Source organism: Pezoporus flaviventris, unplaced genomic scaffold (assembly GCF_033815535.1).
Source record: "Pezoporus flaviventris isolate CSIRO_AGI_PZ_B2104156 unplaced genomic scaffold, CSIRO_AGI_Pfla_v1 ptg000158l, whole genome shotgun sequence".
Classification (NCBI taxonomy): domain Eukaryota; kingdom Metazoa; phylum Chordata; class Aves; order Psittaciformes; family Psittacidae; genus Pezoporus; species Pezoporus flaviventris.
Genome location: NW_026892706.1, coordinates 1,023,351 through 1,047,417, shown reverse-complemented (window position 1 = coordinate 1,047,417; position 24,067 = coordinate 1,023,351). Strand labels below are relative to the sequence as shown.

The window sequence follows — 24,067 nt, the reverse complement described above, 5'->3', positions numbered from 1 at the left end:
CCTTACAGTTCTAACTAAATAAAAAAACAAACCACTGCATCTTAGTATTGTTCATCTGTAAGTATGCCACTTATTACATGTACTCTCAAAATGTTGTTGAGCTCATGAGGAATCATTAAATAGGCAAATTCTATGTCTAGAGTAGACTCTGAAAGTCTCAGTTTAGTTTCTTGCTAAAGGGGATTCTTAACAGGAAAGTATAATGTCCTTGGGCTATACTTAACAGATGCTAGATTCCACCAAACCTCCACTAAAGTCCTTCACTCTGTCATTTCTTACTAGTTTCCAAGTAAGTAAGGATCCTGGTATGTTCTTTTTTTTTTTGCATATTTAATTTGGCTTTGTTATTTTTTCTTTTGCACCTTTACAGCAAGGAAAGCTAATGATATGGTGGGTACTGAGCAGAAGGGTGCATTGCTGGCTCATGGTCAATTCAATATCCATTAGGACCCACAGCTTTCCAACTGGCTGGCCCCAGGCTGTACACATGTATGGGATTATTGCTACCCAGGTGCAGGACTTTCCATTTTCCTGTTAAGCTTCATGAGATTCCTAGATTGTTTTCCTTAAAAACAGAGTGAGGTAGTGAATCCAGTAACTGTTTGCCATTCACATCAGTAAAGATGGTCAGAAAATGCTGGAAATGTTTGCCTGATCAGGTTTCCAGGATGGCAGAAGTGACTGGAACATTGTTGTTACGGAGTATAAATAGGAAGAGGGTAGCTGACCCGAGGACAAAGCTTAGTCGCTTTGGAACATAGGGCTTCTGATGGTAAATGTCTTCCCTAGCACTTCCTGAACTGTAGAATTGCTTCTGAATATCATAGCAGTTTTGGGTGGTTGCTCTTCCTGTTCCAAAATCTAGCTGTACTCTATGCTGTTCCTGCAGTTTGTAGGTTAATCCCAATAATCGAAAGTGCCTCTAAACATTTATTCTTATTAAGCTTTTATAGATTTAATTTTTTTTTTTTAGGCTGTGTTTCCTTGTTTGCATTCAATGGAGTCTGTTGTATTAATTACTGATTTTCACTGCCGCATTTTTAAGAATGTTCACAGAAACATTGAATATTTCAAATGGTTTCATACATGGCTAACTGTGCATTGCATACACCTCTGCCTTTGATTCAAAATGTAAATGTAGCAGATCATGCTGCACAAAGAGTCCTTGTAAGGTCTGTATTGTAGAAAGGTCTGTAATACTCAGAGTTGAAGTTTTGGTAATTTTTAGTTTGTTTCTAAAGTATGAAAATAAGGTATTTTTATATAGCTCTCAGGATTCAGTTGAAGAGCATGAACTGTACCTACAAAAATTTATATAGTTTTCAAAAATAACCTACAGTTGTTGTACAGGTAGGCATCGAGAGAGAGAGATGAAAATCGAATTCATCTAGTCTGGATAAAACTTGAACTTAAAGGTGTCATTTGGTTCCTAAATACTCACTCAAATTTCAGAGGGGACCAAAAATTCCTCTGGAGTCCTTTGCAAGCTAAAAAGTAGGTCACTTTTATTTAGAAGATGATCTTTTAAATGCTAGTTCTGAATTTTTTATATTTATTGTTTGTATACTGTATACCAAATACATTCCTTGGGGTTCTGGGGTAATAAGTATTCATTTGAAAGAAGGCTGCTCTTGAAAGACTTTTCTGAATCACATTTTCATTTTTATGTTTCATCAAGGTAGACTACATCCATATTCACTTACTGAGTCCCTGCATGATGTTTCTCAAGCCTGTTCCTCTGATTAGCGAGGTGTGCATCTTTGGAATGTGCTGTGGGTCTCATGTGGCCTGTGTCTTGGGACTACTTTTCCATAGAAGCGAGGATGAGTTTGGCAGGATACATAGTTTGCATAATCCTGGGTCTTGTTAGGGAGTTGGGCCATAATAAGTTGTACATGGCCTTTTGAAGGGAAACTTAAGAGTGCTTTTGAGCTTAGTAGTGTATTTGTAGCTGGGATTTACCCTGCTTTTCCTCTAAAACACAGCCTTTTTAGAGGGCGAATCCATTTTCTTTCTTTTGTGGAGCTATTTGTAAGTATTGGTATTTCACAGTACACTGATGGGTCCAAAGACTTGTGTTCAGAAGTGACTCTGAAGGTGGTTCTGAAGATGCCTGAAATTTACCTTTAGCCTAAATCTTAATGAATTCACTAGTGTTTTATAAAAAACAGAAAATACCTCTCTTCTAAATTCTTGCTACCTTTTTGCCTTTCAGCAAAAATTTTCTTTTAATCTCCATCTATGAAATGAGGATATTTCCTGCATTTATTTTGGGAGTATACAGATTTCTACATTGATACCAAAATCCGTGTTGTATAGACTGTGATCTTTTTGACTCACCATTAAGATAAAAATTTACTCATTTTGGACAGTATTGAATTACTAGAAATTACTCATTTGGGCAGCTGATGTGTTTAACTATGTGACTAGGGACTGGCTGAAGGTACCTTGGAGGAAATTACAGCTAATTTGGAAAAAGGGGGGGGGGGGGGGGGTGAGGAAGGGTTGCATAAGATAATGTGGTTGAGAGATTCGGCAACTCTGGGGTAAGCCATAAGAAAAAGGAGTATGCCACCAGTCAGCATGGTATATAGATTTAGATATTTGCCTATTATGTACTGATTTTGATGAGTGCTTTTAGAGGCCCACTGCAGAGTATAAATTATGCTGGGATTTGCACTATAATTTTTGTGTGCTCAAATTTGGAAAATCACTTGGTCAGATTTCACTGCTGTATTTTAAACCAGAGGTGATTCATACAAACAAATTAACTAAATCACTTTATTTATAGTGTTCTGAAATTATATGTAGATACACTTCATGTAGCTAAATGAAACTTGATTTATTTCTAAAGTCTAATTATTAGTTCTGATTCTGATTTTCAATAATAGTTACAGATAGAAGTAAATACCTGCTCTCTTTAGATAACATAGGGTTAGGAAATACTCTTCTGATGACCTAAGGAAATACATATGTATAAAAGAACTACTGGTAATATTCTTATTCTGTTTTGTTTAAATGAGTGTACTTCAGGCATAATTCAGGCAACATTCAGGTTTCTGAAAGGTCTCCTATCTGGCAAAGCTGTTTGTATCTTCCAGAAACCTGAAAAAGTGAGAGCGTTACAGGAAGTTTGCCCCATGACTTCTTCCTGCCAAGCAAGTCATCGAGTGACTAAGGGAAAATCATGCTTTAATCTAGCTCGTGTGTCACTCTTTCCTGTGTCATACAGACAGTGTAGTCTGGTTTAGTTGACAGATACTTTTTTTTAATAATTAAATACCTTGGTAGCAGAACTTGCTTATCTGTGCTGCATGGCTTCATTTTGTAGTTGGCCTGAGCTTGTTTTACAAGCTTTTAAGAATTTTTCACGTGATGCAGTGGAATTTGCAGGGAATGGGTAGTTTGTTCCATTTGGGCCAGTTCTTAATAGCTGTAATTGAAACGGGCCAGGACTCCTCTTCCTGATCTGCATGAGGGAGAAACTGTTTTATACCGAACAGTCTGATAAAACGTGTAGGGAGACAAGTGAACAGTAAAATGCGATTTGAGAGTACTGAATAATGTATAGCTGTGTTCTGGGAGAAGGGGCTGTTATTGGGAGACCAGGGCCGCAAAGGAGTGCGCACATGCTCACACAGTGCGGAGGTGCTGCTGTGTTGCAATGGAGAGGGTGCAGAAGATACAAGGAGTGAGAGAAGCCGAGAAGCGCCGGTCTGTTGAGCAAGAAGGGCAGTGAAGGGCGCGGGCGATCCCCAGCAGAGCTGCGGGCGCTGAGGGAGCCGGGCTTGAGCGGGCCTGCTCGCGGGCCGGGGCGGGGCCGCCACAGCGCCGATGGGGCGTAAGCGGTGCTCGCCGCGAGCCCCGCCTGGAGCGAACCGGGGCCGGGCTATGGGGGCCGCGGTTCCCATGGAGACGGGCCCGCCTCTTGACCGGGTGTTTGCCGCCGCGGCTCCCGTGAGACGCGGCCTATGGAGGTGAGCGGAAGGACGGGCAGGTTGGTGCCAGGCGGAGCCGAGCCGCCACCTGAGTGATGCGCGGGCGCCATCAGAAGGCGCTGCGGCCCGTTGTGCCGCAGCTTGTCCTTCAGAGCTCCCGATGCGGCACCCGTGCACCTTCCGCCCTTTTCTCTCTCTGGGGACCAGCTTCTTTGCTGCACCCTTCTACATAGTGCCCTCTGTGTGCTGCCTCTGAGTCCCAAGCATTACCTTGTGCTACTGTGTGCTCCTCTCTACTGAGAACTAAGAGACTTGACCTTGACAGCCTGCCTGCCATCTGTTCTTCTGCCTCAGAGCATCTGACCCTCTGGGCCCTCAGTGTGACTTCCCACCCTCCTACTGGGATCTGCTGGCTGCCACTGGCAGTGTTTTCTTTCACTCCCACTTGATTACATCTTTATGTTCCTCTGTGCCCTCCAAGTGTACAAGCCTCTAGTCCTGCGGGATACTTGATCCCTAGCTTTCTGGTAGCATTGCCTTCATCCATTTGTCTGTCTCTTCCTGTCCTCCCTGAGGATACTTGCTCTAGGGACTCAGTGTCCTTGTTCCTCATGGTGCATTGCCCTCATTTTACATTCCTGACCCCTCTGTAGAATATGTGCCCATTTCTCAGTCCCAGGAGCAATCGTTTCTTCTCACCATACCCTATATTTTACTTAGGCGGTAACTTATGCCTCCTTCTCTTCTGACTGTGCTGCATAATGCTAAGCTGTCATGTAACCCACAGCATAGCCTGCCCTGTACTTTGCCAGAGGTGTGTCACTGCTCAGTATCTGACATCCCAGGTTTCTCATGTATGTTATTACTCATTATCCTATCCCCCAGTTCTACTATATTTTATCTATTCCAGTTGGGTTATGTAATAGTGTATATTTGCTGTTTATATGGCCAACTTAACTTGTAAAGTAAATAACAAACCAGCTACTAGCAGTAAAGAAGGAGATACTACATAAGTGATGTAAACTTGGAACTTGATGTTTCTTGTTGGAACTATGTTGACAAGATTGGCACAACTAGTGTGTCTATGCTGATTGCTTGACATGCAGCACAGAGTGAAACGGCTGTGCTAGTACTCATGTGGTAGGAATCATCAAGGAAGACAGTTGTAGCTAGAGATACTTAACTGATACTGGCTATGTGGCATTTTCTTTTCTGTAGTTTTGAAAAGAAGAGAAGCAGTCTTGGTTTATTAGCTCTGTTAGTCTGTCATGCATGTATTACTCGTCTTACTCTTGATACAGTAAGGGTATGTTATAAAGATAGCAAGGAAGAGAGAAGCAAGTACAGCTTCTTTATACTTTAAACAACGTTTTAAAGCTTTACACCTCTTACAAAGAGGGATTGTATGGAAGTTTGAAAGCTCTTGTTACTTTGAAATGTGCTTCCGCATCACCTTGTTTTCCTTATTTGGTTGAAAAGTAACTGTCTCAAACATGGCATCTGACTTCTTGTTGAAGTAGCATCTTAGTAACAGCTGCAAAAGCTCCACTGAATTGCCTCTTTCTGGGTAGGCTTTAAGTAAGTGGTTGGACATTATTGAGTATTTTTACTGTTTAGGTTGTATGAGTAAACTGTGCTTGTTGTAAGATGTTGTGTCTTGCTTGTACGTACACTCTTTCCTAAATCATCTGTTGATGTTCTATGTAAGTTTACTGTTCTTTTGACTGCAAGACATCCAGGCAATTGGTGCAATTTATATTTAAAATTATACTGCTATTTCCATTATGGCTGTTATTAAAACTAATGTGAAATTATAAATGCTGCTATCAAAGGCAAAATGTTCCCTTCTCCCCTATTAAATTGCATTTCTAGGAAATACAGCTCTCTGGAAGGCAGTATTTTAAAATTACAGAAAGGTGTATTCGTTCATATTTTTATATAAAATGAATTGTGTTATATGTAACCCAAACTCACCTCAAGATACCACATTCAATTTACGAGTGCTGTTAATTTAATTGAGATAATATGGAGATAGAGAAGAGGGTTGTTTTCATAGGAACCTGTGTGGTGCCTTTTAATTTTAAGGTAATTGTAGAGAGAGATTGTGAAAGAGCTATAATTTTTCTTAACCAACTCTTTTCAAGAAAACTTGTGATTTCAATTTGATGATTTCAAGGACATAATAGGCTGGAGCTGCGGTCTTGTTTTTTGTTCGTCATGCAAAGGTCTTGCCTAATAATGTACTGCTAACTTTAGCTAATAAAACATATGTCAGGCTTTTAAAAAGCACTTATAAAAATATTTTCATGCTTTAGTGAGTATAGACTGAGCATAGTTTCTTTCAGTGCCTTGGGTCCGGAAAACATCTTGTAGGTGTTTTTTATTTTTAATGTATTTACAATTGGGTTGGAGGAGGGAACTTAAGATTTATCTAATCTTTTGAACTGGTAGCCATCAGATGCATTTGAAGCAACAGTAGCTGAAAGGAAGATACAGAGGGAACAAATCTTTTAGTGTTTCATTTCCTAGGTAAGGAGGCTTTAATGTTCATGACACCGACTTTAAAAAAAAAAAAATCTGTATCTGCTTACCCAAATGAAGACTATTCTGCTTACACTATATTCTACATAGTAGCACAATCTGAAGATTGCCAACAGAAAGCAGAATATGAAAATAATTTTATTTTTTTTATTGCTTTAGGGATAAATGTGAAATCTAGGCCAGCAGAATTGAAAGACCATCATATCATTGTGTCTCTAGCGGTGTTTGTTACTTGGTGTACATGCTGCAATATGTCAAAAAGCAGCTCCAAGACATGCATGAAAGATTTTATCAAATTGAAAGGTTTTTGGCTTTTCTTCTATACCCTAAGAATTTTTGAAGAGAGAAATGAAGAGTTAGAACAGTATGATATCACAGTTACTCAAATGAAAACATCTGAAAATGCTAAGAGGCAGAGACTAGTGGTGCTAGAGTACAGCTGGTTAAAGTGGAGCAAATGCTTGTCAAGGAAAGAAACAAAAAACCTTAATTTTGTTATTGCTGCTGACAATACAACATGTTGAAGAACATTAATTAAGAGTTGGAACAGTTTTGTAGGTGAGATGTGACTTCCTTAGAATTGCGTTCAGGAAAAGAGAAGTTTAGCTTCTCTGGGAGAGGTTTGGATTGGAATGGTGTGGTAAAATCATTCATACAATAAAGAGCACTTTGAGCATGGAGGTCTGGTTATCTATTCTGACAGAGGAACACCTAGAACATGAACAGAGTGAGGGCTAACAGATGTGACTTAGGCTGTCTTTGCACCTTCTGTATCTTGGTTTCACAATGACTTGTGTGATTTCTGGTAACCTGTTAGAGATATGATAGCATTATGTGAAAGTGAGGATGCTCCTAAACGTGCAGCTTGTCCCTACGTAATTTATGTAGTAGTTGGAGGGACAGTATGACTGGATGGAGATGGCATAAGGGAAACACAGTGTGGGGAGCAGAAAAGGATTTGTCAGAAAAAGAATGCTTTTTCCTTGGGCACTGAACACCTCTGGGAAGTGAGATGAATCTGAAAGTATTGTGTGTCTCCTGTGTGTTAAATCAAGATGCACTTTCCTTCTATGTATGTGAGGAGACAAATGATAATGGTATCAACCATTGTCAATAATATTGTCTAAGGTTATTAGACATCAGTTGCTATGTTGTACTGTGGATTCAACACAAATGGTTCAGCCTTTCAGCTATTTTAAGCTGTTGCAAGCTAATCTTAAAATGGGAGTTGGGTTTGTGCACTCTTAAATGCCTTTTATCCCACCTTCTCTGGTAGGCCTCTGTGAAACAAAGAAGTCTGTTGGGGCATATCTATCATGGGACCAAGATTTATGACCAATAAAACCAATTATAATATTAAGATAGCTAAAGCAATGCCCTTGTTTAGCTTGGCCACTCTCACTAATTTTTATTATTCTGTATAGACTTCCAAATCTTGTGGGGAGCAGAGAATAAAAGATTATTTCTTTCCACACATCATTCTTGTTTGATAGAACTATTGTCTTCAGCTGTAAACAGTGTCTTGGGGATTATCCTGTTTAAAATGTTAATTGCTGTAAAGTATTTGAGTCAAACTGCATTTGTAATGTGGAGATGACTAGATAAGTTTTAAATAAGTTTTTTTAGTTATTAGGAGTGATCTGGAAGTGAACCTGGAATTCCTCAAAGATCACTGACTGATTTATGTTACTGTAGTTCTGGAACGTATTCAAATTCTAAAGCCACTTCAGGAATTTTATATGAAGCATGTCTTTTGGGAATGGATGGAGGATTTTGAGTCTTCTATGCCTAGCATTGCCCTTTTGCTAGGGTAAGCTGGGTACTAATCACTGAGCAGTACAGCGACTACTCTTCTGATCTGACTTGCCCTAAGAAGTTGTGGGATGAACAAGGGAGGTATAAAAGTGCCTGTCTGGACTATGCAGAGATGCTGCTTCTGTTACTTTATTTATATATCCAAGTGTTGGCTACAGAATTTGAATTGAGTCAGGTGAAGTGTAAATTTAAAAGCAAAATCATAGCAGAATATGAAAGTAAATATGCATTTAGCTTTTTATGACTATCCAGTTCTAGTTTGCAGTTCTGTTTACATATTTGTTATATGATCAACCAAGTGCTGTGGTCATTCAGCTACCAAAAATAACTGCAATATAGAGTTGAAAGTAATTAGAAGGTTGCAGAACTACACAATATCAATCCACGTCTGTTTGGCCACCTACCAGACTATACCAAGCCTGTCGAGTCTTGCAGGGATGAACCCAGAGCTTGAAACGATTCTGGGTATCATTAGAGAACTTACTGGTCACAGTAGCAGTATTGGCTTTTTGTATTTGTTTGAAATATTGGCCTTACTAGTATTTTTCCACTGTATCTCAGAGAAACATTTTTTGTTAGTAGCAAATACTAGGAAGAGGAGGAGAGGAAAAGATATGAGCTGCTTCTATTTTTAAATGTATCTAAAATATCAGATTTCTGCTGGCCAGCCTTTGTTTTGCCATTTCTTATGTAACAGAAACTGTGGAGAAGAGGAACTCTGTTGAGTGGAAGTCTTGCAATCCTTTGCAACAGATCCTCCAGCAACTTCAAAAGTTGCATATATTATTGATAAGTCACAATTGTTATAATTGGTTTCAAATGACTTATGAGAAAAATTTTGATGGCGACTTTCTTTAGGGAATTACAGCATCTTGTATTTACAGTTATGTCTTACTGTTAAAAAAATTACATATGGATGCCTCATTAGGTCACCAGAGATGCTCTTTAATGTGTTCTGGTTTTGTTCTAGGAATAGTCACATAGATCATCAGCATCAGGAGTGTGTGAACCTGAAACATCAGATGGAGAGGAATATCCATGAACTGGAAGGAGATCTTGCTTGTTAGAAAGGGGTATAAAAATATGGACACACAGTGTTGTGTTGCTGCAGAGCCATCTAGCAATTCTGGTTTGACACTGTTGTAGTTACATAAGCTTTTAGGTTTTTTTCTTTTTTTTTTTCATAAGTTGATGGGATTTGAAATGACAACTTAGAAAATTACGCACTGCTTGGATAGTAGCTCTTGGTTTGTTTGCCTGGCAGCTGTCCCTTGTGAGGAACTCTTAAGAACGTGTTTTGTAATCTGATATTGTGTAAAATCGTTTTCTGTAGACAGCACATGGCTATATTTGTTAGCCGTGGAACTGCAGGAGAGGTCAGCATTAGGGAGCGGAGGCAGTTTCAGTGAGCTGGGTAAATGTTTCTTGTTATTCTCCTCATTACAAGGCTTCCTCACACACACTTCTGCCTCTTATATTGCTGTCCTTTCATCAAAAAAGATAATCAGACTAAGAATGAAATTCGACCTTCCGACTGTGATATTTTAGGAGGAGCTTTATACCTCTCTGTATTCTAAACGTTAAAGAATAATGAAGCCTGCTTTCCTTTGCTTTTGTGTAAAAATGTATTTGATATTAAAATTACTTTTAATTGTTTACATGAGTGTGTGTGTGAGGAAGTCTTTCCCATAGCTTCCTATTTCCTAGCAGCCCTCTTGTCACTTTATCTCCAGTGAAATACAGAAGCTTAAAATCATTTAGGTTGGAAAAGACCTTTAATATCGAGTCCAACCATAAACCTAACAGAGCCAAATCCTCCATTAAACCATTGTATGCAAGTGCCACATCTAAATATCTTTTAAGTACCTCCAGGGATGGTGACTCAACCACTGCCCTGGGAAGCCTGTTCCAGTGCTTACTTCTGTTAATGTTTGTTGGTTTATATTTAAAATTTTACTTTTAAGTTGTGTCAAAAAAGGCTGAAATAATTTGGGGGGTTTTATCTATAGCTCAAGACTGTTCAGTCTAATTTGCTAATTTCTTTTAACATACACTTCTGTCTTATTTTAAACCTGTTTTTTTTGTGTGAGTGCATGCTCAGGAAATTAATCTGTAAGTGAAAACTGAATATTCAAGTCAGCATTTTGTGCTCAATGGATTCCTACAGTCTCTTATTTGAAACACCTAACATAGCTCTCTTTCAGTTCTTCAATTACTGTGAAGAATATTTTCAATATGGTAAAAGAATATGTTAAATGGAGTAGATTACCTGTTAAAATGGCTTCTTTATGAGTCATCTTAACCCAAAACAAGCCAACTTTATTTTTAGGATTACCTGATCCTATAATTAGGTGAGATGATGATGTTCTTTGTGCTAATCACAGCGTCAGTTATGTGGTAAATTGGAGTTAAACTCTACAGTGTCATAAGAAAGATTCAGCATTGGTCTTAAGTCCAGCTAAATAGTGGCAATAGAAGCTGCAGATGAGACATAAAAGTCTGGAAATCTTGCTTTGCAGAAGAGAATGGAGTCACAGTGCTTGCTTAAGAGAGAAGGATGCTCTCATTAGGATGTAAGTGACCTGATTTATCTTGTTTCATAAACTGTGATGAAAGAAATTGAGAACATCATACCATTTTTGTGCCCAGTTTATTTATGTGAAAAGCTCACAGTAATTCATGGTTAAACAGATACCACACCTGAAGTACTGTGTCAGTTCTGGTGCCCACAATTGAGAAAAGACATGGACAGACTGGAGAGGGCCACAGAGGTGATTGAAGGGCTAGAGAACTTGCCCTGTGAAGAAAGACTAAAGGAATTGGGTCTTTTCCAGGAGAAGGCTTGAGGGGACTTTGCAGTTTTCTAGTATGCTACAAAGAGGATGGAGGATCTCCCTTCACAAGGAGCCCCATGGAGAAGACAAGAGGCCAGGGGTACAAGTTGCGCTGGGAGAGGTTTCATCTCAATGTAAAAAAGATTTTTACAATGAGAACAATTATTGCTGGAACCATTGTTGTAGGGACAGGGAAAAGTCCTCACCACTAGAGGTTTTCAAGGTATGATTGGACAGGGTACTAGATAATCTCATCTAGGCTCCTTTACCATGAAAGGTTGGACCAGATGATCTTTCCAACTCAGGCTGTTGTATGTTCTATGTATATTACTGCAGCAAAATTTGTGGCAAAATTTCGATGTATGCATATAAACATTAGTTTTATGATTGACGTAATCAAGAAACCTCTCCTTAGGGCTTAACAAGAAAATGAGATCATGTGGAAAAGTATTTGGGAACAACAGACCAGAAGGACTTCTTTCATAGCCAGCCTGGAAAGTGACAGCTGCCAGTTGAAGAAGACGACTGGAAACTAAAGAATTTCTGCATTTTGTATGACTGGAAATACTGGTTTACAGTATGCATTTGGCTCATGAAAAAGTCCCTCTGAGCTCCTAATTAAAAAAAGTTATTGGGTAGTTTTATGTTCAAGATTGCATCACATATTTTGTTAATTGTCTTAAGCAAATATATATTAACATGGGAGGGTGGTTGTTCTTGTGTGTAGGCTTCAAAAACAAGTTGTGGTGCTAAAACCAGGTCAGGATTCTCATCTGATTGAGATTTCTTAGGAGTCTGCCTCTAAAGAATTCCAAAATCAATCAATGCATGGGCAGGAAGAGAAGTTGAGGGCACAGCTGGCCAAATTCCGTAAGGATGAAGAATAGTAAAGATGACTAAAGCTTTGTTTAAAGCTTTGTCTAAAATGACATTTACAATCAAGCTTATGAGCTCCCTGAAGTCTTGACAGCTTCATGTTTTGAAAGCTCAGCTTGTGTTGAAACTGGTCTTGAAAGCTCTTAAATTTTGTATATGAGGTTTCTCTCATTTTGTGCATCTCTGATCTCTCTTTCCTAGTTGTGTTTTCAATGTATGTGTGTGCAGCAGCCTTTGAGCTTAGGATTTTTACCCTGACAATCCAACAACTTAAATTCCTAGCTCTTTTGTATCCCATTTCCATTATTAGCAAATGGGAAACATGCTGTGGATGGTATTGCTGAGAGCAGTACTGGTGTTGAGCAGTTTACGCCAGCTTTGCTGAGGTGACCTCCAAAGGTGATTCTAAATACCCACAGAGATGGACCCTAGGAGACTGCTGAGCTCTAAGCAATTAAGATGCTTTTGTCTAGTAAAATACTTACAGTAGAATGTAATAGATTTGGAAAATAGAACAAGGAAAGAAGATGAGGACAGTAAACAAGGCTGAGATTTAAAACAAAACAAAAAATCAAACTCAAAACATCCTCAGTATTTATCCTGCTGCAATCAACAGCTTCTCCCTGTGTATTGTAGGTATAAACAAATGTCTCTGGTAGCTGAGCAAGAATGGATACTGGAGCAGAATAAAATGCAGGCAGAACTGGACTGGCAGCACCTCTGCGAGAATGCAGAAAGTAATTGGTATCAGAAATCAGAGGATCTAACACAAAGCCTGTCTTCAGCAAGAGAGCAGGTGAGAATTTCACGTTAATGTTTTTTAGGAACCATCTGTTGCATAGAGAGATATGGAGATTTTCTCACCATGGTGTTCTTCAGGGGAGGCATTACCTCAATTTTCTTTCAAAAATCTGTAAAATGGTAATCTGTATTGTGTACAGCAGTTCAGCAAATATATTTCATGAGAGACCAGATTAATTTTAATGGACAGTCTCTAATAGTGGCCTTTTAGCCCTTGTAACAGTCAGGTTGGCTTGAGAGATGCCACTGCTTTTCTCTTGGCATTGTAGCAGAAGAAAGATTTCTTTTAGAGTGGCCCACAGCCAAAAAGAGTTTCAGATCACAGCGCAGCTTGGATTCTGTCAAGGGAACAATATTAGTCCTGGAAAACTCAAGAGTATTTTTGTAAGGGGGGAGGGGGGGAATCCTATTTTGTGAAGTGTACAAGCTTCTGTTTCTGAAAAATGAAACATGTTTATTGCTTAGAGGCTGTTATACAATGGGCTAACCATTATTCTCAATGACCAGTTGCCTAGTAAACTCCTTGGCACAGAGAAAGCACTTGTTTCCAAAGTATAGAATGCATTTACTCTGGTGTTTTATTTTACCATCATCTTCCAAAAAATATTGATAGGCATCAATGGGTGTAGGATAGGAACACATCTGAGAGATGAATCAGCATTGTCTGTATCTCATACAGAAGATGAGACAACAAAGCCAAGTTACTTTTCCATGAAGAGTTTTTGACAGAACCAAATGGATGTGCTTTAAGTCCCTGTCCCTATTTTTTCTTCGATTTTTCTTTCTCTTGCTCCCTTTGTCCCCTCCCTCCTCTCCATACCCTTTGTAGTGATGTCCTCTGCTTTTCTTCCATCCTACTTTGAAGCTGATCTACAGAAAAAAAGCCTGCAACTTGCATGAAGACTATTCTTTCTGCTTTGACTGTTGAGAGAGAGCTGACAATGCAAGCATTGTTTAATCACGGTATTTTTACCTGAAGGAAACAGGGTCGACACTGTCTTGAATTAGGTGAATTCATTCTGACAACTTCATGGGGCATTTTTCCATTGCACTTTTTTTTAAGCAGTTCATCTGTTTCATATGTTTAATTCAAAATACAGACATATCTAGTCTGGAATACGCATAGATTAGGTGTCATAGGCTTCATTATGGCTCTGATCCATTACTCAATGGCAAAAGGAGCTGTATGTACAGTTGCTCCAAAACAAAAATGTACTGTACCACCATGGCACATCAGAATGGAAAGAATTAATTTCTGGAAAGTTCACAAGGGTCTGTGTTAGTTGCAATTCAGGGTAGATTTTAAAATTGTAGTTAAACTTTCAAGGCAATGCTTTAAAACAGTAATTTACCAGCTGTTTAAAATAATGCCTTTTATTTCAGTGTCACAAAATAGTTTTTCTTTGATTGCTACTTATTAAAATACATATATTAAAAGAGAACCATTCAAAATTGCAATCATAATGCTGGTTTGAAACCGTGCTGAAGGATAAGGCATTGCGAGTAGAAAATTGTCCTTTGTAAAGGAATGAAAGTAGAATGCGCTGTAGCGTGCCCTTCTGGGCAGCTGCAGATGCTCAACAGCAAGCAGTTAAGAGTGTATTATCAGAGCTTGCTGATAAGAAAAAGCAGTGTTAAGCAAGCCTAGTGGTTTCTGAACACAGAAAGTGATGTATTCAGGATACTTTGTGTAAATATTTTTATAAAATAATTAGACAAAAGCAGAGTGCTTGCAAAATCTTACCATAGAGCAAGTTGGTTTTCCACTTCAATTTCAAACTAGACTGATTGTAGGTTGATTGCTCAAGTACCGAGAGAACCAGAACTGGGAAGGGGTTCTTTTACTGTTCACATTCACTGATTTCTTCCACTGTAACTGACTGTTCTTGTTGGCAAGACTTCGTTTCCATTTTCACACTTTTCTTTCTGTTGGTAATATACTCTCTGTTTTGTACTTTTAGCCTGTAGGATAAGCAGTACCCATCACAGCAGAATTATTTTTGTCTCTGTTTTATGTGAAGGGCTCTTGTTTAAAAAACAAATAAATGCCAGAGAAATTATTGGGAACTAGAACCTTTCATCTTAAATTTTCTGTACAAAATTAATTGTAAACAAAGGGGGAAAGTGATTGAAAGTTTAAAATTGATAAAAATTGTGTCAGTGAGCCTTCTTAAAGAAGGAATCATTTGTTAGCTACCCTCTGATTCAGATGATTGAGGCAAGAATAGTTTAAATACACCCTAGTACAGTATCTTCAGCATAAAGGCCCTTTCCTCAGATTGATTTGAGACCCCATGAGGATACAACAAATATTGCAGTAGTCATTCTTGACTTTAATTAACGGCGATGTGACACACACCAGCCTGGAAAATCTTGCTTGTAAATGATTTTGAGTATGACTTGGGCCTTGTCTGCCTCACTGGAGCATGCTTATAATATCATACAAGTGCACAGATAAAAGATTACTTGCAGTAGTTCTGAATGCTTATGTGGTGTTCTGTCTAGACCCTTTTCCACTGGCAAAAGTCTGGAACTGCTGTATTTCTGATTGAAACTGTGGTAATTAATTTGTATGTTGCAGGTTGAGATGAAGTTCTGGGCTCCAGAAAAACCCTGAGTGATTTGATACCTACTGGTGCCTTTCCCTTCATGCCTTTTCAGTCTCTGTCCCTTTTCTTCACCTTAACAGCCTCAGAGAAATTATGAAAGCAGAATAGACATTAGCCTCATCTTATGCATACCTTCTACTGTTAGGGCAGGAAGAGCCACAGGAGAAAGAGGCTGTAGGGCAGGTGTTGTCTTTGTGACAGGGAAATTTAATTTGAAGGCTATTATGTTTAGATCATGCTTTCACATCGCACTCACAGACCAGACTTATGACTGGGGAAATAAGGAGACTGAAGGAAGTGTAGAATGACGGAGGAGATCAAAAAGGAGTAATGTTTGAGTCTGTGCGAGGCATAAATACTGACACTGAAGTGTTTTTCTGACTTGTCTTATGTGCAAGGCCTTACGGGTTGCCTTTCCCTCTCAAAAGGCAGAACTGCTGCTTTGCACAATTTAAGGTTAGGGTTGAAAACAGTGAAACATTTTTTGAGGCTCAGAAACGTGAATTAGCAGCACTCAATACAAATATTCCAGAAACACCTGGTCTGGACTGTCTGTGAATCAAGATTCATTTAGTGACTGTAGGAATGTGTAGTCTACAATTGCAGGGCTTTCTAATACTCTTGTACCAAATAGTATCTGCATTTCTTAAATGGCTGATGACAAATGTTTCCATCAGCTACAGAGGATTTTACAGAGGTAGAATCTAAATTCTGCATTCTCTGTTTGGATGAAACCACAGTTATAATACACTGTCATCAGTCTGATGTAACGTCTTTAAATGTGTTTGCAGTCACACTCTGAATGAAGAAAGAGAAGAGGTAAATAATATCGGCACCCTAGTATCCTTGTCCTTATATCCCATGGATCCTACTAAAACTTCTTCCTGATGATTGTACTAGAATTTCAAGGAAATCCTGGGTAGAAACACCAGGAAACGTGTTCTCCAATCAATGTCTGTGTTTGGGTTTGTGGGGTTTTGGGGGGTCTTTTTTTGGTTTGGTGTGTTTTTGTTGGTTTTGGTTGGTTGGTTTTGGTTTGTTGTTGCTGTTGCATCTGGTTTTCCTTTTCCTTCCCTCCCCCAAAATTGTGAATTTGGAAATTGAAGAGGCACATGAGGGGAAGCTTTTCCATATTTGTCTTTTTTTTTTTTCTAAACATATGTTGCTGACTGTTGACAAGAATTGGATTCTGGAACTAGCAACCTTTGGTGTAACAGAGTAAAGCAGTTCTTACACTTTGTGGTCTAGAATGTTTCACATTTCTAGTCCTGATTACACCATCATTTTATTCACACAGGACTACCTTTCCAAACTAAATCTTTAGAATAATCTGTAAGGTTGCATGCAGCCTGTGGAGAAAATGCTGAGCAATTCCCACTCAAAAATTTCAGAAATTGAATTATTCTGGGATTACTCGGAAATAAGCAAGCTGCTGGTATTTTACTAATATCAGTCAGGTTTTTTACAGAAGTTAAACCAGTTTTGGCAACTTTGCTTTTGTCAGTTTCTTCAGTTCTGGAAATCTAAGAATGACATTTGCTCATCAATTCATATTTGTATCAAGTACAATTCCAAAAGTCAGGCTTCAAAGCCTTTGTGAAGGCAGAGCTTCAATTGTTATCTGATAGATGTTCCTTTTGCATTGTTCACTGTTAGCTTACCTGTAACTAAAGTACAAACAGAAGATACTGCTACTTATCTTAAATCTTAAGTGCTGAGAGGTTTTCTACCTGTTCTCCATTGTTCAGGTTGTCTAGGTGTAATCCATGCACTCCTTCCTCTTTTCCAGTTTAGCAAAGTATATCCAGCTTCTTCATGCTCTTGTGAACAAATTATCTCCAATGACACTTTCAAGAATTTGGCTGGTCAGAAAAGTGACTGCTGTTGAACCAGTAAGTTCTTTAAGGAGATGGGTTACCCACACATGGAAGAGCTAGAGATGGCACACTTCAAAGAACAGCAGTGATAAGACAGAGCTATCTCTGTGGCTATTCTCCTCCCCATTTATGCCTTCTTCTATATCTCAGGTTCTCTACATACCACTTTTTTCCCCTGACAAATCCCCAGAATAACCAGATGTCATTTTTCTCTTTCTGTAGTTCTTTTCTCCCAAGTCTGTTCATGGATTGAAAGTACTAGGATCTCTGTGTGATGGTGTGGAGAAAATGTGTTGCTCATTAATGAAATGTGTTGTATTGTTATTTTACAGATACTTCAGTATGATGATAAAACTTCTCTAAGCAAAAATATTCCTACCTTGGAAATGAAAAGGCTTCAGGAGCAGAATGCCAGTCTTCGGGCTGCTGTTGCACAAATGAGGAAAGAAATGGAGAGTCTTGATAAGCAGATGTCCTCTCTTCCTTTGACAGAAAATGGACAGCTTACAGAGCAAGGTGACTACTCTTGCCACAGAACTCTAAACTCAGTTAATGAAGTGTAGCTGTGGTGGTCATGACCTAGGAGGGCTATCCAGCCCATGTGTATGTATAGATCATGACTGTGGGGTTCTCAAGTTTCCACAATACATAAACACACAGAGGTCTGAGAGTCTCGGAATTTCTATTACTACAAAGCTATTATTAGTAAAAAGAAATATGCACACACTATAAGTCACTACAAAATTACTGTGAGGAAAGTAAATGTGTGTATATATATTGCAAGAGTAAAGCAAGTATACATATATTACAAGTTATTACAGAATTCCAGATAGTGAAGCAAATATATAGAATCACAGAATGGTTTGGGTTGGAAGGCACCTTTAAGGGTCACCTAGTCCAGCCTCCCTGCCATGGGCAGGGACATCTTTCACTAGAGCAGATTGCTCAAAGTCCTGTACAACCTGGCCTTGAGCACTTTCAATGATAAGGCATGCACAGCTTTCCTGGGCAATCTGTCACAGTGTCTCACCTCCCTCATTGTAGTTTCTTCACAGGAGAAGTATTCAGGCCCTCTGATCGTATTAATGGGCACCCTCTTTAACAGGTCTATGCCTTCCTTACAAACCTTTCCTGTGCATGTGCCCGTAATATATTACGTGAGGTGCTACTGGTGTGGCAGTCACCACACCACTCCCAGAAGTGGGGCTAAATGATAATGGGGGGGAAAAAACCGTCTCATTTCAAAGATGCTCTACATCACTAAATCTTGAGTCAACCAGGTCCCCCAGTGAGGGTCAGGTCTGCCTGGGAAACTTCATGCAGGGAAGCTCTTGCAGAGAGGCTCATTTTGGGTGGGTAGGTAGGTAGTACTTTTTTGTGTGTAGGTATGTAAATGAGCATAGGGTATCAGTTCCAGTTATAGTTGTTGTGATTCCTGTTTTCATGGAAGGTCAGTTTGTTAACACAGTTTCTTTGACCTGCATCCACCAAGCTTTCTTTGTCTTGCTACTATGGCTGAGTGCTAAGGAAATGCCCACTAACAAACAAGAGTAGTCTTTATTTAATAAACAATAAGCATCCTCTAGCTGTGTTAATAATGAGACATTAATAATCAATTAAAACAAAACCTCTGTTAATTTTAAATAAAAAACAAATTCAAGCGTAGTTTTTGTCACAGGCAGCTCAATTAGTCCAGTTTTTTGAAGATGATGTTATCCAATATATAATAGAATTATGGCTGTTGAAGTTGGGCAGTATCCAAGAGATGCAATAATCTCTGTCAGCTGATAAACATAAGTTTTCAGAAATGCGTTTATCTGTTTTCTTTATGGCTGAAATACTTCATTCAACTAATCTTTCTTGTACCCATTTTTTTAAATTTATGGAGACTATATTCACTCACTAGAAGAGATTATAATATTCCATCTGATATTTTTAAGACAATGTAATTTGGAGGGGGGCTTCTGATTTCCAGAAAGTAACCTGTTCTTTCTCATGACTTGTCCATGTGCATCCGTAAGTTGGGACTCACATTTTTAATGGCACTAAAAGAAGAATTGTTCAGGATTAGCTTCCATTTATTGGTGATATCTTTTTCAGCTGTGACTGAAAGAAGCTGTTGTACCTTAAATGTTCTCGTTATGTTCAGTATTGTCAGTTTCGCAAGAATGATTACCTGAGGCAGTACTGGGAGAAATAAAAACTTCTTTGTGCTCCTTTACCCATGAATTGACCTTTCTCATGTGTCATCTCTATTTGCGTTCTTACTTGGTAGCTGACTTACGTTTGCATGTTTTAGGACTACTATTATTTTTCTGTTTCTTCAGCTCTGTTCACAATATATCTCCTGAAGTGGTATACATGCATAGTAATAGAACAAAAGGCCAAAGCAGCTGTTGCTATGAAAGCCTAAACTGGATAAATACATATATATTTATATTATACTTATCTTCTCTTTTAGGTTTATTGTGCACAAACAGAATTTCAACTGGAACCACTTTGAGCAATACCAAAGTCAGCTCAGTTAACTTGGATTGTATGGTAAACCCAGGTGCAGAAAAGGTATGAAGAGGTTTAAACTCCTGAAAATGCCTGCATGTGCATGTGTGTGTAATTAAATACATATTATTTTTATTTAAATAAATATTAAAAACTCAGGCAGTATGTGCTTATGTGGTTAGCTAGTAATGAGTGTAAATTAGATGAAAGCCAGCAGTGATTTATTTCAGCCAGACTTAGGCTCATCCTGTCTTGGGAATGCGTTTTGACTGGCCGTCCCCTGTCACAAATCACTCCTGATCTTTCAAGCCCTTCTGGGTATTTTTTCCGCACTTGCAAATTCTCAAACTGCAGTGTGTCGCCTCCTCAAGTTTTCCGCTGTAAATCCATATTTCAGCCTTTTTCTGAAGTGCCAAAAGCCTTTCAATGCGCGTTCTGATCAGGAGGGAGGACGCGCGGGAGCCGTGTCCCCGCGGGCGGGCAGGAGCTGCCGAGCCCTGCTCCCTCACAGGCCCCGCTAGGGAGCGCCAGCCACCTGCAGCGAGTGCGGGCGAGGGGCTCGCTGGCGCTGGAGCGCCCTCACACGGCTCCAGGGCTCGCAATGTCATTCCCATCGCGCTGCTGTAAAGGGCAGGACCGACATCGGCGTTAACTTGCAACAGGCGTCTGTCTGAAAAAGTAATACAGGAATTGAAGACTGGGACAAATATCGAATACTACATAAGGCTTAAGTCACTGTATGTTCTCCCCTTCTGTCTCCCAGGAACTTCATGGTGTAGTAAATGGAGTCTCATGTATGATAGGTTAAAATACAATGAAAAAATAAGGGATTTCTAATTTTGAGGTAATCTGTAAGATCTACCCATAGAAGTTGCATGCTTTATTCTTACTGTTAAGACTCACCAGTAACCATCTAAGTTCAAGAAAATGGAAATAATAGCCAGGTAATAAACAAGGATGAGAGGTGGAGCCTCTCTCTCTGGAGGCATTCCAAACCTACCCGGGATGGTTCCTGTGTGACCTGCTCTAGGTGGCCCTGCCTTAAGGGCAGGTTGGACTGGATAATCTCCAGAGGTCCCTTCCAGGCCTGGTGATTTTGTGGGCGTTAAAACTAAGAGCTTTAAGAGCTGAAGTAATACCAATGATCAAACAAAATTGTGGGGCCTTGGGAACCTTGTGTGAAAACATGCACAAGCCACCAGGCACAGATCATGTTTAATCTTAGTTTTATCTTTTTACTGAACATAGAAGGAGATCTGTTCGTTCCTGCTGTCAAATTATAGTTAGCAAATCAGTGTGTGGCAGTGTAGACAACATAGATTTATGTTTTCTTTTTGGCCACTTCCAGAACTAGGTGAAAATTTAATCTTATACCATCTATTCTTTTCTGTTGCTGTAAACATTTTATGAATGACTGTCGAAGATGCATTCTTATTTTCTTCACATTTCTTTAAGTGGGGATATAGCCTTAAAAGAAAAGTAGGGAGTGGCTTTGCGTTGGAGACGGTAAGATAGGAATGGAACATTCTCTATGACAGAGATTAATCCTTTGCTAAACTGTAATTCAGTGCTCAGGGCCAGATATGAGAACATTTTTTCAGGCAGCAGTGTGCATCTTGTGTGTGAAATGCTGAATCACGTGTGCTTTATATATACAGGCATGTAGTAAATAGCAGATGTGCAGACCAAAACTCGAAATGAACAAAATGCTGGAATTGTAGTTAATGCTGTCTTCACTGATGCTGAGCTGTCATTTCCTGTATTTCTGCTGACTGCTTTATTTCTTCTTCCTTGGTACATAGCAAGCCTTCTTAGGCATAGACTGGCAACTGGAAACAGTTCTGTTACAAACAATTGGCAAAACTTCATCAGAATTCCTTACTGCATATTAGAAGTGCTTATCTCTTAATATTTTTCTATACTGTCTCTGTGCTGCTTCCATTTACCATTTATTAATTACATGCTCTTAAGGCCATGGTGAATTACATGCAAAAATATCCCTAGCTTGGGGAGTTTAGAATCTGTTGAGCAATAGTGGTAGCTAAAAATGGGGGAGCAGATATGGAGTCAATATGAAGAGCTATAATGATAGGGTTTTTTTCTCATTTAATATAACAGAGGTTCTGGGACCATAATATCAAAATTACTATAGAGCTAAAAAGTAGCTAAAGAAGAGGAAAGTTTATGTGGAAACTAGTAAAATAGGCATGTAGATTATTACATGCATGTGATTTTTTCTTCTCTTCCTTTTGTATCAACTCTGAGGAGCGTTTTTCCTCTCACCATTTTTTAGTACCAGCTTTTCTGTGTTTTCTCTCTTTTGTATTGTAGAGTTTTACTCTGGGCATGGAGCTAAAGGTAGAAAGATTTCTGAGTTCAACTCCTAACTCTACAGTGTACAACCTCTCACCTGAAAAAAAAATCTTCTGTGTAATGCTGCTGAATGTTTTTAAGAAAAATTCAGGAAAAATAGAAGCTTAAGCAAATGGTATTCCTCCCACAGCTCTGTGATGTGCTTTTGCATCTTGGTACAGTGAAGATGGTACATGGTATGACAACCAGTGGTACTGTTAATTGGTCACTGCCTTGACCTCTTTTTATGTTGAGTTTCAGTGTGTTAATTTAACAGTTCATATGATGAGAGTCGAATGTAATAATTTGTGTCTGCTTTGGTGTAAATTGCTGTATGTACACCAAAGTGGTGTTCTTTTTTTCTTTCACCTTGGTACCTTCATGTTTTTATATTCTAGTCCTGCAGTAATTTCTCCACCTTTCTGCCACATAGTGTTTGTGTACCTGTATGCTTTCCATGAGTGTTCTAAAGGGCTTCCTCTTTTCTGGTAAAACTATCCAAAGAAATAAGAGAATGGGAGTTGCATGACCCACTAAGGCAATGGTGATTGGGTCTTTTGGGTAAATATTTTATCATAATATATATCTGCACATAAACACAATTAAATTTGCAGAGACAAACCATTTTTAGAATCTGTACTTTTTACTCTTCAGCCTTTCTCTTAAAAAATAATGTTTTAGGTTGTATTTACCTCATGTGTGTATGCATGCAATGCTTATACAGAGAAGGGTTTGTGATAGTTTGCCATCTGCAGTAAAGTGCCTTTTCCACATTTTATTGTAAAATTAACTGCTCTCTAGTTTACTCTTATACAGTGTTTATCCTATGTATATTACTTTACACTTACAGTTAACAACATCTGTGGGAACATCCCAGGCTGTTACCGTGTTTTGCCCTATATTGCTAAGAGTGGGTTTCATTTGCCCTCTATTGTGAAGAAAATTCTGAAAACGGACCCTCAAAAATGCCTATAGATTTCAACTTTACACTTTTTCTTCAACTGGCTTCTAGTGTGTGCTTGTAGAAATTTCTAAACCTACGGACTTCAGTATCAAAATATTCATTATAAACACTATCTGTCTTTTTCCAGGGGCCAAAAGCCGAAGTTATTGAACAAAAGATGGTAGATCTTGAGCAACAGTTTCCTGACATAGGTCCTGGTGTCGGTCTTTGGTATGGTGTCAGCGGCACTCTACAAGGAGTGCAAAATAAACTGCAGGAAGCAGCAAGACAAATTTCTATTCTGAGTGAGGAGAAGCAGCAGCTGATTGAAATAGGAAATGGACTCAGGGCAGAACTCAGAACAGTATTAAAGGAAGGTAAATTTATTCTACAGAAGAGTGCAAGCTTATGTACTTAGAATAAAACCTGGGAATCAGTTCATCCTTTGAGCTTTAATATGATGACAAAGTGCTGGACCTGACCGATTCTTGATCGGTATAATTTCTGTGAGACTGTGGTGCTAATTGTTGCAAGAAGGACCATTCTGTGATAGGAGGTACTAGCACAGAACAATAAGAGCCTGTAGGCAGTAACTTTTGCTGATGAGCATCTTAGATGAAGGACTCCCTGGTGCTCAGATGTCAGTGTGGGAAATAGAAATTGAATTAAGACTTCTTTCAAGGGCAGAAAAGAAGTAGTTTATCCCTTGGAATAAAAACTAATGCTTTATGAAAGTGGAAAAGAAAGTAGAATAAGCTTACTATAGAGTAAACTTGAATCAAGAGTATACATAATGTAAGAAGATTTCACTGTGGACATTTAAGTTCCATTCAACCATTGCTCTGGCAAAGAAGCAAAGGAGAAAAACACAAGGCCCATTTCTGTATAGCATTGATTCCGTCTGCAATGAGAAGGCGTGTATTGTGTTTCACTGATATCCACTATAAACATTGGCTGGGAATGTAATATTGATGACAACAAC

General features: G+C 38.9%; 1 protein-coding gene across 7 annotated transcripts in view; it reads left to right on the top strand.

Annotated features, from left to right (window-relative positions):
* The first annotated feature begins 3,819 nt into the window (after window positions 1–3,819).
* Window positions 3,820–24,067, top strand: part of CCDC57 (coiled-coil domain containing 57) — a 35,385-nt gene continuing 15,137 nt past the window's right edge. For 2 of the 7 annotated variants that reach the window (XM_061479941.1, XM_061479947.1), the window contains exons 1-5: window positions 3,820–3,977; window positions 12,641–12,800; window positions 17,624–17,807; window positions 19,753–19,853; window positions 23,234–23,462. In XM_061479941.1, the coding sequence (XP_061335925.1) occupies window positions 3,835–3,977; window positions 12,641–12,800; window positions 17,624–17,807; window positions 19,753–19,853; window positions 23,234–23,462 (817 nt within the window). In that variant the 5' untranslated portion in view covers window positions 3,820–3,834. Of the gene's footprint in view, window positions 3,978–9,075; window positions 9,368–11,543; window positions 11,729–12,640; window positions 12,801–17,623; window positions 17,808–19,752; window positions 19,854–23,233; window positions 23,463–24,067 lie in introns of those variants that run through there. The other 5 variants (XM_061479944.1, XM_061479945.1, XM_061479943.1 and 2 more) reach the window with 5 other exon arrangements.